This window comes from Aspergillus udagawae (assembly GCF_001078395.1).
Source record: "Aspergillus udagawae IFM 46973 DNA, scaffold_1, whole genome shotgun sequence".
Lineage (NCBI taxonomy): Eukaryota > Fungi > Ascomycota > Eurotiomycetes > Eurotiales > Aspergillaceae > Aspergillus > Aspergillus udagawae.
The window spans coordinates 1,778,909-1,793,452 of record NW_025091264.1 but is presented as its reverse complement, the minus strand read 5'-3'; the positions used below and the strand labels follow the sequence as shown (position 1 = coordinate 1,793,452).

The following is a 14,544-nucleotide window of genomic DNA, read 5'->3' as shown; positions in this document are numbered from 1 at the left end:
GCATAACATCCTCGTATTCGTCAATATCAATCAAGGTTTTCCTCAAGCCCCGCGCTCAGGATCTTCTACTGGAGTCGATCGTCTGGAAAGAGAGCCTCTGCTTGACGCTTCATCGGCGAGGACCGAGGAGCCCCGCATCGCACTCTGTCGCCTTACATCAGGCTTAGTTGAACCTGCTCGCCGGGATTGCAGCGGCGTTTCTGGCGTATTTTCGCGGGAGCGCAAATGATATCCCGGATACCGGTCAGTGGGTGTGTAGGGATACTCGCTTCCCTCGCGAGAATAACCGACTGGAGGCCCATCAGAAGCCCAGCCATACTGATAATCTTCGCCTCTTCGTTTGACAGGACTTTCGTCGTAAGGATCCCAGCCAACCCTGCGTCTCGCGTCTGCGCGAAGACGCTGGCGATGTTGCTCATCACCGCCGGCACCAGTAGTGGATGATTCCTCGAGGAAAAAGTTGAGAAGTTCGTCGCTAATAGAGAGGTGGGACTGTTGCTGAAATTGTTGTAATGACATCAAGCGGAGAAGTGTCTCGAGAAGGGAGAGGGAGGTTCGGATGTTGTTGAAGAGGGGGTTCGAGACGGTCGTTGTGGCGGCAGGTTGGGAAGAGGTTGGGATTCCTTGCCTGGACCTGTCGTGCTTCGCATCAAGAGATAGCTTTGCCATCATCCGCGGATCTATGGAGTCCTCCCTGTCTGGCGCCTCCGCTTCGGATTCAGTGTCCGAAGACTCATCTTCGTTATAGACTTCGAATGCTATCCATTCAGGATCCAGATCTTTCGGCAAGCGCCAGTGTTCGGGGATAGAGTTCTCGTCGTAATTTTGATTCAATTGATTCAATGGATCTCTAGCATTCGACCCATTCAACTGAGCATCCAGCTGCGCCTGGATTTCGTCAGTTTCCTCTTCATCCGGTTCTTCTTGAGCATAAACTGAATCTGTTTCGTCACGCTCGAGCATATGCCGTGGAGGGATAGCATTTATATCTCTTTTCAATAGCAGCACCGGGTTGTTGACTTCGCCTTCTGTGTTGATATTTAAGACTTTGCTCGTATCCGCGTAGAAGATCTTCGATATCTGGTGGATCGGGAGAATTTCGCGCATCCCAGCTAGGCGGATTCCTTCGTAGGGCTCCGGCTGTGGCTCATCTTCATCATACGAATGCACTCTTCCGTCGTCCAAATCTTCAATGATCACCATTTGGTAGTGGTATTCATCTATTCGTGCCTCAGCCGGAAGTTTAGCTCGCCAAGTCGGAGCTGACGTATTGGATGTAAGATCCATTGGCACACGCCGAAGTTTCACGCGTGCCTTGTGGATGACCTCCTTCCACGTGGTTTCTCTAATGCCCTCTTCATCCAGGGGCCGAACATGACCCGCGAAGAGCATGTATATCGATAAGGTAAAGGTAGGGCCAATTTGGATAGCTTGCGCGGGGGACATCCAATACTGAGTGTCACCAGCAGTAAGGAAGGTACTGGCTTGCAACAACCTGGATGGCGACACCGTTGCTGGAAGATTGGTTGATAGTCTGGCCCCCGATGTGGTAATGGCCAAGTTCATCAGCGGCACTGCATCCTCAATTCGTGTCAGGAGCCTCTTGATGTCTCTGACGATGAGCTTGATCTCTGCATCATTACGTGAGCGGTCTCTGGGAGACTTTGCGCCTTTTCGTAGCAACTCCTCGGAGGCAGCTGCGTTTGCTAATCGCTGCCCGAGGGCTTGCATATCCAATCGAAGTGTTTTCGTGAGCGAAACTGCAGACTCTAAAGATGTGTTGCCTCTTGCAGCGCTAAAAGTGACTCCGCAGTTAGCTGTCTATACTCACAATTCAACTAATAGGCATACATCAACTCAATCATATCAATGGCCGGCGAGATAACCTGGTCACCACGTAAGTATGAGGTACAAAGAACCGAGCGCATGAATTAGAGGACGGACTTGGATTTTGCTTTGCAATCTCTGCTGCAGAGCGAGAAGCTCCTCTCTCTCTTCAGTGTTCTCGACATTCTGAGCGGGAAGTACATGAGTTTTGCTCATACTATTAAATACCACCAGACGTGCTACTGCTCACCTTGAGCAGTCGAGACGATTGTCGTATCGCATAGTTGGCAGTTATGGCTATCCCTGAGCTAAAGAAACTACAGTCAGGACATGCTCTGTCAGTCCGCTTCAGGAACGATCAGTCCATACCGAATGGCATAGTTCATTGCCTGCTGGGTAAGCTACCCATGATGTCAACATCGAACTCAGTCACACAAAGGGCAAGCCTGGCATACCCTAGTCAAAAAGACGTCCATCTTGCTTGACAGCCAAGGAGGCAGCTGTACTCGTGGTGGATTTTCCCCCTCTCAACTTCTTATTCGCTATAAAGCACAACTAAAAGAAAGCCGATCTAGATGTCAGCCGGGATGTCTGGCCCCTGAAGGCAAAGGCTTATCGATAACAAGCCACCCAGCGTGGCTCCACCGCATGAATGTTTCATGAAAGTAAGATATTTCTGTCAATTTCTAGTCTCCAGCAAAAGTTATCTCGCCTAAAAGTCATTTTTCCCCTCAGCAGATTGTTATGAAAGAGAACACCCCGCGGGGAGAAGACGCAAACAAACAGTGCAAACTCAGACGCAGTAGACGATACAGGCGCCAAGGTGGGGAAACAATGCTGAGTCATCGGGTGCAAAATCGATACTCCCAAAAAGCGCCCCTCACTTTGACGGCGTCGTACTTGTAACCTCACCTATCCCTCGCTCTCCCCAGCTTACTTGTGATTGTCCTTCTCACGAGATCCCAAGATGGCCAATCAGACCCCCGATTCCTGGGAAGACGAGCTCTCGAAGCAGACCGAGGGCGTAAATCTGAATGCCCGCGCACAATACCGCCCTCAAGCACAAGCTCCCTCATTCCAACCCGGGGCTGCCTCTTTCCAGCCTGGTGCGGCCTCGTTTGTCCCCGGCCAAACATACCAGCAGTACGGCGGCGGATACCCACAGTATGGTCAGTATGGTGGTTACCCCGCTTACGACCAGCAGCAGCAAGGCTATGGTCAATATGGGGCCTACACCCAGCAACCTGGTGGCTATAACCAGATCTACAACAACCAGTATGGTGGCTACAACCAGCAGCAGCAGCAGCAGCAATACACTCAGCAGCCTCGTCAAGCGGCACCGGTAGCTACTCAAGCATCTACAGCTCCTGCTCAGCCTGCCCAAACCGCTCCCAAGCCCGCCTCGACCGCATCCGCCGCTCCAGTTCTATCTATTGGTGGTGCTAGCAGCTCTTCTGCTGCCCCCAAAACCAAGGTTCTTTCGATTGGAACTCCCTCTCCCGCGTCGAACACCCCATCGGGCACAACGACTCCAGGAGATACGATGGGATCTGCCGCCGCCGACGCAGCCGCCAAGGTGACGGCTTCTAAGGCTATTGAGAAGACAGAAAAGAAGGCAGATCAGAAGGCAGCTGGCAGTGGCAAATCGTCCCCTACCCCTTCTGCTTCCGGACGGTCGAGCCCCGGCAGATCCAGCCCATCTCGGGGTGAAGGCGGTAAGACTGGTCGGGATGCCAATGCTGTCGCCTTGGAGCAGCAGGCAGATGTGGACGAAGATACCTTGAAGGAAATTTATGGTGAGAAGAAGGAGCACGTTAACATTGTTTTCATTGGACACGTCGATGCTGGAAAGTCTACCCTCGGCGGATCCATTCTCTACGTTACTGGAAACGTCGATGAGCGGACACTGGAGAAGTACAAGAGGGATGCAAAGGAGGCTGGTCGAGAGACCTGGTATCTTTCATGGGCTCTTGATTTGACCAACGAAGAACGAGCTAAGGGAAAGACGGTCGAGGTCGGCCGTGCCCACTTCAAGCTCACCGTGCAGTCTCCCGACGGTCCCGTGGAGAGACACTTCTCCATCCTCGATGCTCCTGGTCACAAATCCTACGTCCACCACATGATTGGTGGTGCCTCTCAAGCCGATGTTGGTGTGCTTGTCATCTCTGCTCGTAAGGGTGAATACGAGACTGGTTTCGAGAAGGGTGGTCAGACTCGCGAGCACGCTCTGCTGGCGCGAAACACTGGTGTCAAGAAGCTGATTGTTGCCGTCAACAAGATGGATGACCCGACCGTCGAATGGAGCAAGGCTCGTTTCGATGAGTGTACAGTTAAGGTCTCCAAGTTCTTGGAGGCTCTCGGCTACAAGAAGGACGATCTTACCTTCATGCCCATCTCCGCCCAGCAGACTACGGGTATTAAGGATCGTGTTCCCAAGGAACTTGCACCATGGTACGATGGACCATCTCTCCTGGAGTATCTTGCTGAAATGAAGACTCCCGAACGCAACATTAACGCTCCCTTCATGATGCCCGTGAGCACGAAGTACCGTGATATGGGAACGGTGGTTGAGGGTCGTATCGAAGCTGGTGTTATCAAGAAGAACGCCACCTGCATCATGATGCCTAATCGCACTAAGGTCGAAATTGCTGCTCTCTATGGTGAGACTGAGGACGAAATTGCCACTGGAACCTGTGGTGATCAAGTCCGTATGCGTCTCAGAGGCGTGGAAGAAGAAGACCTCCTCCCTGGATTTGTGCTTTGCTCTCCCAAGCGACTAGTGCACTGCGTTTCCGCTTTTGAGGCTAAGATCCGTATCCTTGAGCTCAAGAACATCCTTAGCGCTGGTTACAACTGTGTCATGCACGTCCACTCGGCTGTTGAAGAAGTCACGTTCGCAGCACTTCTGCATAAGTGCGAGCCCGGCACAGGACGCAAGAGCAAGCGCCCACCACCATTCGCTAGCAAGGGTCAGACCATTATCGCTCGCCTTGAGGTCATCAGCAGCGCAGGTGCCGTTTGTGTTGAACGTTTCGAGGATTACAACCAAATGGGACGTTTCACTCTGAGAGACCAGGTAAGCGATGTTGTCCGCCTTTTATCCTTGGGCCACATCACTAACATTTACGCTAGGGACAAACCATTGCCATTGGTATGATTACCAAACTCATCCTTAACGAAGACAACTAAGTGCACAAATCTCGAATACCCCGGCTTTTTCTAAGCCAGATTTCTTCGAGTGTAGGGTAGTGCACGACCTTTCTTGGCTCGAGAACCAAGATAGGAAGGCCCAGGCTTGCTGTTGATATCCCTATGGTGCCCTACCTCGGTTGATGATGATGAATCTTTCTTCTTGTCATTTTCGTATAGAACTTATTGCTCTCTGAGACCATCGGAGATGATAAAAGTGATTGGAATCTTATATTATCTCCAGCTACCTCTCATCTGCTGGGTAGGTGTCGTAAGTCGTAATGTCAACTCATGCCGATGTCTATCCTAGGACATTATACTGCAAAACTGCAAAAGACGAAGCGTATTAACAACGTAAATTGAATCACCTCCTCTTCTTCCCAACGACCTTAGTAAACCCGTCCTCGTCAACTTCAGGCTCAACCCGGTCCCTAGGCGCTCGTACCAACGCAGGAGCCTCACCCATATCGACATCCTCGTCATCTTCATCCTCATCCTCCTCATCATCGGTGTCCTCATCATCCTCAGCCTCAACCCGCTTAAACGCCGCCGCTACATTATTCCCCTTCTGCTGAGCTTTCTTCTGCCACGCCTCCCACAGCTCCTGCACAAAGCCAAACTCCCCCCTCACCGTCTGCTCCCGGATCGCCATTATCTGCGCCGCAACAGGCGCCGCACTCTCATCATCTACCACAACATCAAATTCATCGTTCATCACCTGGATCAGAACGTCCTCCAGATCCAGAGCATCTGTCTCGGGCCGCTCATTGATCATGTCCGATATGGCGCCGCAGAGCCAGTCGCGCTTGTCGGAGGATGTTGGTCCTCCCCAATTCGATTGTACGGCCAAGGTAAGCGCTGGCCAGTTGTTGATTGTGAGGGTGATGCCCAGATCGAGGTATGAGGCGGCGGTGGTGGGCTGCTCGGCTTGGCTCAGGTTCGATGAGGACGTTGGTTGGGCCATTGTGGTTTGTAGTGAGGGCGAATCGGCCTTGCGGCTGCGTTTGTAATGGTTCCTTGTTTGTGGGAACTGCGTTCTCTATTTGTTGATGGTGGGATTTCGTGCGGCGGGGAAACTGATCGTGTTTGTAGTCTGAAGAAGCGATTCGAGAGGGTATTTGGATATTTCTCCGCGTGATTCGGTTTAAGCAGAAAGAGCGACACTAGCCAGTGATATTGCGGCCTTTTTTTGGGGTAAGAATAATCAAATCACTCGAATCGATTGTACTGGCACGGAGCTTGAAACTCTCAAAATTTTCGAAATACTCCGTGATGCGATAAGAATCAGGTGACCTTATCGGCTTTCTGTATCCATTTCTTGCATCGACTCAGAAGTCAGACACTCAAATGAGCCAACAAATGGGGCAGGATTTTCACTGATCTTTTATTTGTTCCCTGCAAGTAGGTCAAAGTTATTTGGTTTTGTTGAAAATGGCGATCAAGTGTGTATCTTCGAGATGGGAAATTCCTTGGGTCAGACCCAGAAGACATATATCTTCGTGATACGGCGTCTTGCCGCGCATATGAACCAACTATTTTATGCTCATCTTATAGACGATGAGTCACTGGAGAGCTTATTAGTGTATATGGCCAGAGTTATTGATAGACAGCTGAGGAGATACTCAGTAGGCTCAAACATGAGACAAAGAGAATAAAGGTAGAATGAAATTCGAACTCCTCTTTCAGCGGGTAAGAGAACAAGGGCAAGGGAATCCAATGTATTTACAGCGAAGTGGTCAAGTGCTAGAAATAGTGATTTAGGAAGAAGGAAATCATTCTCGCACAGTGGTATATCCCGCCTTGTCTGAGCCATCATGAGAAATCAGTTATGTACAGAGAAAAAGCCAGCCAAAACACAAGCAATGAACGCCGTTTATATACCCTGATGCGCCGCTAATATTCGACCAATAGTCTCACAGAACGTAGCTCAATAGTTCCTGCGCCCTAATCGATGTTGCAATATGCCATGGAAAGGTATTTTGCTGCACAGTTCGCGTACCTCTGGCTCGTGCGAGAGTGGCGAGGTCGCGATACCTGGCGATGATATCTCTGAGAAGATTTTCATATGAAGAGGCAGGTTTTTGCGAGTAGATTAGGTTCACGCTCATTGCAAATGCGCCGTCGGCGTCAGTCGGACCCTTACGGCGAAGAATATACCCGCTTGCTAGCGCAGGACGATAATCCGTTAGATGTGGCGAACTGTTCAGACAATGTGAAAGTATGACGCCCCATGATTCGTCGCAGATGTCTGTAAGCAGACACTCAGACTCGGCGTCAGGCGGAATTTCCGTAGGTGTAGGGGCATTTCCACCGCTTGGGGGAGTCGGTGCGGCACCAGATTGGTCCGGCGAAAAAGCATTCCCACTAGGATTAGGTGTCGCTACAGGCGTAGATGAGATCTGGGGGTTGAAGACACTCATGGGTAATGGCTGAGGTGGAGGTTCAAGGTAGAGATCAGGTGTGGTATTCGCATAGAGGATGGTCAAGTCTGAAAGGAACGGCTTCGTCATATTGTATTGCTCAACCAGGCTCGCCCACGCTGAAGAAAGTTAACGACGCCCACGTCGGCGCTATGAAAACGGTCAGAAACTTACTATCAACTTCATCTTGGTCCACGGGCTCAGTGTTGACGATGATGATTTTCCATCGCGCCTGAGTCTTCTCCATGATGGTTTTAGTTGCGGCCCAGATCTCGTTTCGTACCTCCAGAATATTTCTGGCGGCGTTGGAGTTCTGGAAGCGCAAGCAGTAAGACATGGTTCGCTGTAAAGTACCTGTGTTATCGGTCCACGATACGGATACCCAACGTTGATCATAACTTCTTGAGTATGCAATGTGAAGACTTTTGGCTTCCTGAAGGGGTGATGATCTGTCTGGCGCAAGCTTGAAATTAATGGCCTTCGGAACCGGCTCTGCGATCAGCATTGGCGGAGCACAGTTAAGCAGACAGGGCTGCAAACTTTTCGGTGGACACCGACTATAGACCTCTAGGGCCAAGCTTAAATACTGAGCTTGCGGTGGCACGACTAGAGATTCAGTCGACATGATGAAATGGAATGGGACAATCTGCAATACAAGCCCATTTGCTTGGCCAGCTTGCTGCTTTTCAGCTTCGTCGATATATTTCTGAAACAGGCCCCAGAAAGCGGAGCAAATGTCCGCTAGGGCTGCAGCATGGTTGAATGGATTGATTATGTAGACGACAACAGTATCCTTCGTCGGCGGGCTTTTCAAAAGAGCCGTCACTAAAGGGGTATTAGACCGTGAATCAATTTCAGTTAGCTCTTCACATACCTAGCTTGTCGCATATTGACTTCAGTGATTGCATTATATAGTAGTAATTAAATTCGCCAGGTGCGCCGATGTTCCAAGAACACATGCCACGGTCGAAGCCAGTCGACCTGCTGGCTCGCGTATGCTGACCAAGGTTGCAGCTCGAATACAACAGGCCTAGCCGCTCAAGAAAACCATTGGCCGCTTCAGCTGCAATCTGAGGGTGGATACAATAAGCGGAGATGTCCTTTGACCCGTAGGCAGGCTCTAAGCCGAAAGTCTCCCAAAATGAAATTGCGGGTGGCAGAACTTCCAGGTAATCTTTACCGCGACGAATACGCAAATGCGGCGGGTCGAGCTTCGACATCGAGCTTTTTCCATTTTCCTTGCGCTGGGATGACTGACGAGACATGGCAGCTGTTGATGGAGGAGAAAAGCCACTGTTCTCCTGCAGTGACACGAAGCCATTCAAGTCAAGTCTCTCAATCTCACCCATGAAGGCTGTATCTTCGAGGAATGTTCGCAAAGAGTATGCTTTACTCTCAAATTCTGAGACGCCCAGGTTGCCATCGACCTTATGATCAAGGCAGGACTGCGTGACTTGGTCGACCAAGAGCTGGGCAACCTTAACTTGAACATCCTTGCGGACGAGCACAGAACCAAGCTGCTTTTGAGTCGCGGAGAAATAACCTGTCATAGACCAATCGGAAAAAGTGGAAAGGAAATTGCCCAAAAAAACTAGATCGTCGGTCCTAGAGGTAGTGATCGACTGTTCAGATCTCGCCAAAGGCTTCTCCTGCGGTAGGTTCACCGTACTCCCCGAATAAGACCGAGCACGCTTTCTTTTGCGAGTAACGAATGTGGCAACAGACGCATCGCTGTTCGAAAGGTTCCCATCAGTGTCATCACTCGTGTCGCTAGTCGAGTCGAAATCGGAGCCTGAAGGTATAGGTTGATCCAAATCACTTGTTGGACTTCTGGGTTTATCGATGCTCCTTCCAAGGCCGTGAGGATTCTTTGTTCGCGCATTGCGGCGGGGGAGGCCGATCGTTGGGATATCACCAGTAGTACTGCTGAGGACCGTATGATTGTTCACCACGGCGCCAGTGACCCTAAATTTGCCTTCTGCTCCATACTTCTGGTCCCAGTTCAGTATATTCTCCTTGAAAGCAACAGGGTTGTAATGGCCCTGCAAGTGCCCTTTTTTGACAGATAATTGACTGTCTTCGCTTGGCCCAGCAAAAAGCGTTTTCTTTACCTCGATAGGACTGAGCGGGGGGCTGATTGTCTGGTTATCTTCATTGATAGGTGAAGATATGGGCAGGCCGGCGGACAAAGGGACATCTGCTGGCTGAGAACTTGACATTTTTTCTTCCGGGTGGGCGAGAGTTGTGTCAACCTGCTCTGTCATGTCTCCTTGTTCGGGAAGGTTATCGGTTAAAGGTTGTTGAAGAGGGAGAGGTTGTGGTTTCGACTCCTCGGCATCAATAGCAATTTCAGATGTTTCTTGAGCACCAGCATCCATTTCGTTCACATCTCCGTTTAAATGATTGAAATCAGGGTCGTCAAAGAAGCTGAAGTCGGCGTCAGTAATCCCTTTGGATCCAAAGTCCCTCCGGCTCATTTCCCCGAAAAGATCATCATCATCATTAGTGTCATATAGTCCAGATCCAACAATGAGTCCAGGAGATGGACCAAAACTCATAAGCACATCATGATCGGAGCGCTCTCTGGCAGATGCCCCTTCCTTAGCTTTTACTTTGGCCAAGGTCCGATTCGTGAGATGTCTAGAATCTAGATCTTCAGCCGCGGCGTCCGAGGCAGGTGGTGCATTCGGACCCACTGGGAAAGCTCCGTCTGGCGGGGTCGGATACACCAGACTTGAAGCCTGAAGGTCAGGGTACTCTGAAGCTCTTGAAAGGCTCTCTATGCCTTCTGGAAGGTCCGATCTGGATAGAGGAGTTCCTTGGTCTTTTGTTTCTGGTTCGGGACGGGATGTGGGCTTCGACTCTGTCTCCCCGTCCTCCAGTTGACCCATCCCGAACCATTTCTCTGCAAATCCCAATGGTTCGTCGATGACGGGAAAAGTAGCATCAATTCCGAGAAATGGGGCTAGAGATGTTGGTTTCTTTCTTGTGAAGCAGTATCTGGCCGGCCATAGAATTCGCTTCAGAGGAAGTACAGAGGCGCCTTCTTCGTTTTGCCGCCAGGTCTCCCCAGCTAGCCTTGAGTAAAAGGGTTCCCAGACTTCAACTTCAACCCATGGTTCTTCTTCAGAGGATATCAGCGGCAAACCATAATTCCCGAGCCACTCTATCACAAGCGCTTTCCATTCCTCGAGATTTGACGTGCTTGGAGGATTGGCCGTTGTGTATCCAGAAGAAGCATTCTGAAAATCTGAATGGGTTGCGACCAGCCTTGCAATTGATCCGCTCGGGGATAGCCATAAATCGCACCCTGGGTGGGCCTTGTGAACCTCTACAGAGGTATCATAAGGCCCACAGAGTCGCAAAATGCCAGGTTGGGAAATCGTTTGCAAGGATACGGTCAACTTTCCGACCGATGTGAGCTGAATTTGCAAGGTAGTAAGAGAGGGTACTGCAGCAGGGTTATCATTATCAATTCTGGGGTTGTCATAGTAATCTTCCGCAACGTTAGTGAACAAGGTCCGTAACCCGAGGGGAATGGCATTGTTGCATCGAATCAACTGTAGGCTTAATGCACCAGTGACAGCGGAAATAAAAGATGCGTAAATCGCAGCTGAGCTACCATGGCCATCCGTTCGTCTTGCTTGGTTAGGGCCGTTCTGACGTCTTTGCACACCTTGTGAATTCGTGGCTGCGATGACTGGTTCCGCGGAGAGGTTCTTCACCAGCTCCTTTGAAGTCACACTTCCGGAAGCCGACACTAACAATGGATCAGCATAGAACCTTATAAGGGGAACGAGGACAAGGGAATGGGCCAAGAAGCGAACCTTTGAGGGTAGCCGAACCCACGAAGAGCTTGCTTGGATCATCGCTCGTCCCATTTGAGCACAAAGGGCCTAGGCTCTCGAAGTCTGGGGTCGCAGAGAATATCCATAGGCCAAGCCGTCTAGGATAGCTTGATACTAGGCAATCAAGGTTCCTCAGTCGAAGTTCGAGGTCCTTGAGGCGACTTAGATGCTTAAGGATAGTGAAGCCATTAGTTGGCGAATCGCCCGATAATGTGGCGATGTTGGGCTCTTCCGTATAGATTCTCCAGTATATGTTGGAGAACCCATCCTGCAAGATATATTAGCAAGTTGTCCATACGTCAGCTGCAAGGTGTGCGTACAATGACGCGAACGTTTGTGATGGACCCTCCGGGAAAATCCATGATTTAGTCGCAATGGCTTCTCTTATAAGTGGCCAAGGAAACATCCGTTGCTGGGTTTGGAATCATTTCCAGAGAGATTAGGGTAGAAAATCATGTATGAATGAGCAACCCATAGCACATGGATCTTATCACAGAAATCAGCAAACAGACCAGCTTTCTGATGCCATTGCTTCACAAGGCATAAGTGTACCAGAAAGGGTTCGGCAACAAATTCTATTAATGGCATCAAAAGCGAGGGTACCCTTATCAAGCAAAGACGTTCAAAATCATCTCATGATCAATGATAATAATGATGATACATCATCTGTAGTAATATCGACAAACGAGACAGGGCCCATTTATCCAGACAGCTCCGTCCGATGCCATCGAGACCCGACGGAGTTTGGCTCGGGCCGCCTCGACCAATCAAGCATGATCAGCATCCGCAATGTCACGTGTGCCCAGCTATCGACTGTCTCCACCCAACTTTTTTTCTTTTATCAGTGCCCGCTGTTAAGTGAGCAATATATTCGGAGAGCATCAACAATTTTCGCTGTGGTGGTCGCAGCAACCTCAGTGTCCTCTCGATCGCTGGAGCAGTTACTGAGCAAATATGAAGCTCTCCAATCAATCTGAAGTTCCAGTATATACCATTTCGGGGTCAAATACCGCTCGACCACTTCCCGAATGGCTTGCAAGACGGCGAAAGCGAAGTTTGAAAAATGACCCGGAGTATGCCAATCGCATAGAGCTGCTGCAAGATTTCGAGTTTGAAGAAGCTAGTCAATGTATTCGAGTTAGCGAAGATGGCGAATGGGTGATGAGCACAGGTCAGCTTTTCCTGATGAACTTATATTGTCTTAAATGAGTCTCGCAACTGACTATGGTTTTGTAAAGGAACCTACAAGCCTCAAATTCATACTCACTACCTTCCCCAACTGTCTCTGTCTTGGGCGCGGCACACAGACGCGCTCAATACAACGTTCCTTCTTCTGTCCTCTGATTATTCGAAGTCGATCCATCTGCAGTCCGATCGTTCGCTCGAGTTTCACACACCCTCAGGCTGCCATTATCGAACAAGGCTTCCTAGATATGGTCGCGATTTGGTTTACGACAGGCAGTCGACCGAGGTTCTAGTGCCGGCTGTTGGTGTTAATCAAGATGGTATGGGAGAAGTCTTCAGGCTCAATCTAGAGATGGGCCGGTATATGCGGAGTTTCGAGGTAGATGTTGGGGGGGACGATTTCACATCGACCGGCGGTGGGACGTTACAAGGGGGTATTAACACAGGAGCAGTGAATACGGGGGCTATCGCTGAGGAAAGCCACAACCTTCTCGCTTTCGGTACCTCGATGGGAACGGTAGAATTATGGGATCCACGAGCCAAGGGCAGGGCAGGAGTACTATTACCCCCTAATCAGACCGGTCCGGATGATGCACGATCTGAGATAACGGCATTGGAGTTCCATCGCTCGGGATTGACATTCGCAACCGGTTCGTCGAATGGTCTGATTCATTTGTACGATCTTCGGTCCCCAGTACCCCTGCTCAAGAAGGATCAAGGATATGGCTTCCCCGTCCACACGCTGAAGTTTCTCCAACCCTCAACATTCACACGCGAACAGACCATGGAGCCCAAAATTCTCTCTTCTGACAAGAAAATTATCAAGATTTGGGACCCCCGTGATGGCAAGCCCTGGACATCAGTAGAGCCTGCCGTCGATATCAACTCAGTCGCCTGGTGCAAAGACAGCGGAATGCTTTTGACAGCCAACGAAGGCCGACAGCAGCATGCATTCTTCATTCCTCAACTTGGCCCAGCTCCCAGGTGGTGCTCATTCCTGGACAACCTCGTTGAGGAGATGGCGGAAGATCCTAACGATCCTAATGCTTTCAGTACAGGCCAGACAGGCGCTATTTACGACAACTACAAGTTCTTGACTGTTCCTCAGCTCAAGACTTTGAACCTGGATCATCTTATCGGTCGGACCAACCTTCTTCGACCTTATATGCATGGTTACTTCGTTGCTCAACGCTTGTATGAGGAGGCTCGTTTGATCACAAACCCATACATCTGGGAGGAAGAGCGCGCGAAGAGAGTCAAGGAGAAGATCGACAAGGAACGCGAGTCTCGCATCAGGGGCAAGAAGAAGGCTGCCGTCAAGGTCAACAAGAGACTGGCAGAGAAACTCATGGCTATCGAAGAGAAGAACGAGCGTCGCCAGGCGCAGCGCGTCCTGCAGCAGGGCGGAGACGAGGACATGGTTGAAGCTCCTGCAGCCGAGAAGCCGGCAGGCGGTCTTTTGGGCGACAGCCGTTTCTCGAAGATGTTCGAGGATGAGGAATTCGCCGTCGACGAAACTTCACGGGAATTCCAGCTCATTAACCCAAGCACCGCTCCCGGGCCCGCCGAACGCAAGGAACGCGGCCTCACCGCCGTTGAACAGGAAGAGGTGGACGAAGTCCCCGGCTCCAGCTCCGACGACGACTCCGCATCCGAACGCGAAGCAGAAAGACCAGTCCGGAGCAGGTCCCCGCGCTCTGGAAAGATCTCCACAGCCTCGTACAAGCGCACTAACCGTCCCCCGCCCCAGATGCGCGTCTCCTCCTCAATAACGAGCCATTCCACCCGCGAGCGGTCATTCGCTTCACGCGCCCAGAATGTGCGCACGAAGACCAAACCCGCGCGTCGTGGCGGCGTGGTCGGAGAAAGAGAATTCACCTTCACCCCACAGGGCAAGTCAAACCAAAGCAAGAAGCCTGCCCATACGCCTGCCAGCAGTGATTACAAGTCTAAGGAACGCCGCAGCGCGTCTGGTAACACGTTCCGAAGGATGTGATGAAAGAACATATCTGAAGTTCTCCATCAAGTTTCGCTGCTATCCTCACGCCTCATACTGGGCCGGATGTTATAGATGC

At 50.7% G+C, this 14,544-nt stretch overlaps 5 protein-coding genes across 5 annotated transcripts; 2 read left to right on the top strand and 3 right to left on the bottom strand.

Moving 5' to 3' along the window:
- Positions 1–42: 42 nt before the first annotated feature.
- Aud_000594 (RanGTP-binding protein) lies at positions 43–2,303 on the bottom strand (the record flags this gene model as incomplete). Its single annotated transcript, XM_043286101.1, has 6 exons — positions 43–1,795; positions 1,852–1,886; positions 1,945–2,013; positions 2,078–2,135; positions 2,197–2,228; positions 2,283–2,303. 6 exons carry the CDS (start codon positions 2,301–2,303, stop codon positions 43–45), a joined length of 1,968 nt encoding a protein of 655 aa, XP_043142036.1.
- A 491-nt stretch (positions 2,304–2,794) lies between these two features.
- Aud_000593 (translation termination factor GTPase eRF3) lies at positions 2,795–5,016 on the top strand (the record flags this gene model as incomplete). The annotated part of the gene is made up of 2 exons (XM_043286100.1): positions 2,795–4,903; positions 4,960–5,016. The coding sequence occupies 2 exons, from the start codon at positions 2,795–2,797 to the stop codon at positions 5,014–5,016; spliced, it is 2,166 nt and encodes a 721-aa protein (XP_043142035.1).
- Positions 5,017–5,380: 364 nt separating this feature from the next.
- On the bottom strand, positions 5,381–5,980 carry Aud_000592 (pre-rRNA-processing TSR2 family protein; the record flags this gene model as incomplete). Its single annotated transcript, XM_043286099.1, has 1 exon — positions 5,381–5,980. One exon carries the CDS (start codon positions 5,978–5,980, stop codon positions 5,381–5,383), a length of 600 nt encoding a protein of 199 aa, XP_043142034.1.
- Positions 5,981–6,929: 949 nt separating this feature from the next.
- Positions 6,930–11,646, bottom strand: Aud_000591 (uncharacterized protein; the record flags this gene model as incomplete). Its single annotated transcript, XM_043286098.1, has 5 exons — positions 6,930–7,555; positions 7,611–8,261; positions 8,311–11,196; positions 11,264–11,552; positions 11,605–11,646. 5 exons carry the CDS (start codon positions 11,644–11,646, stop codon positions 6,930–6,932), a joined length of 4,494 nt encoding a protein of 1,497 aa, XP_043142033.1.
- Positions 11,647–12,238: 592 nt separating this feature from the next.
- Positions 12,239–14,465, top strand: Aud_000590 (WD repeat NOL10/ENP2 family protein; the record flags this gene model as incomplete). The annotated part of the gene is made up of 2 exons (XM_043286097.1): positions 12,239–12,455; positions 12,523–14,465. 2 exons carry the CDS (start codon positions 12,239–12,241, stop codon positions 14,463–14,465), a joined length of 2,160 nt encoding a protein of 719 aa, XP_043142032.1.
- Between the last annotated feature and the right edge of the window lie 79 nt (positions 14,466–14,544).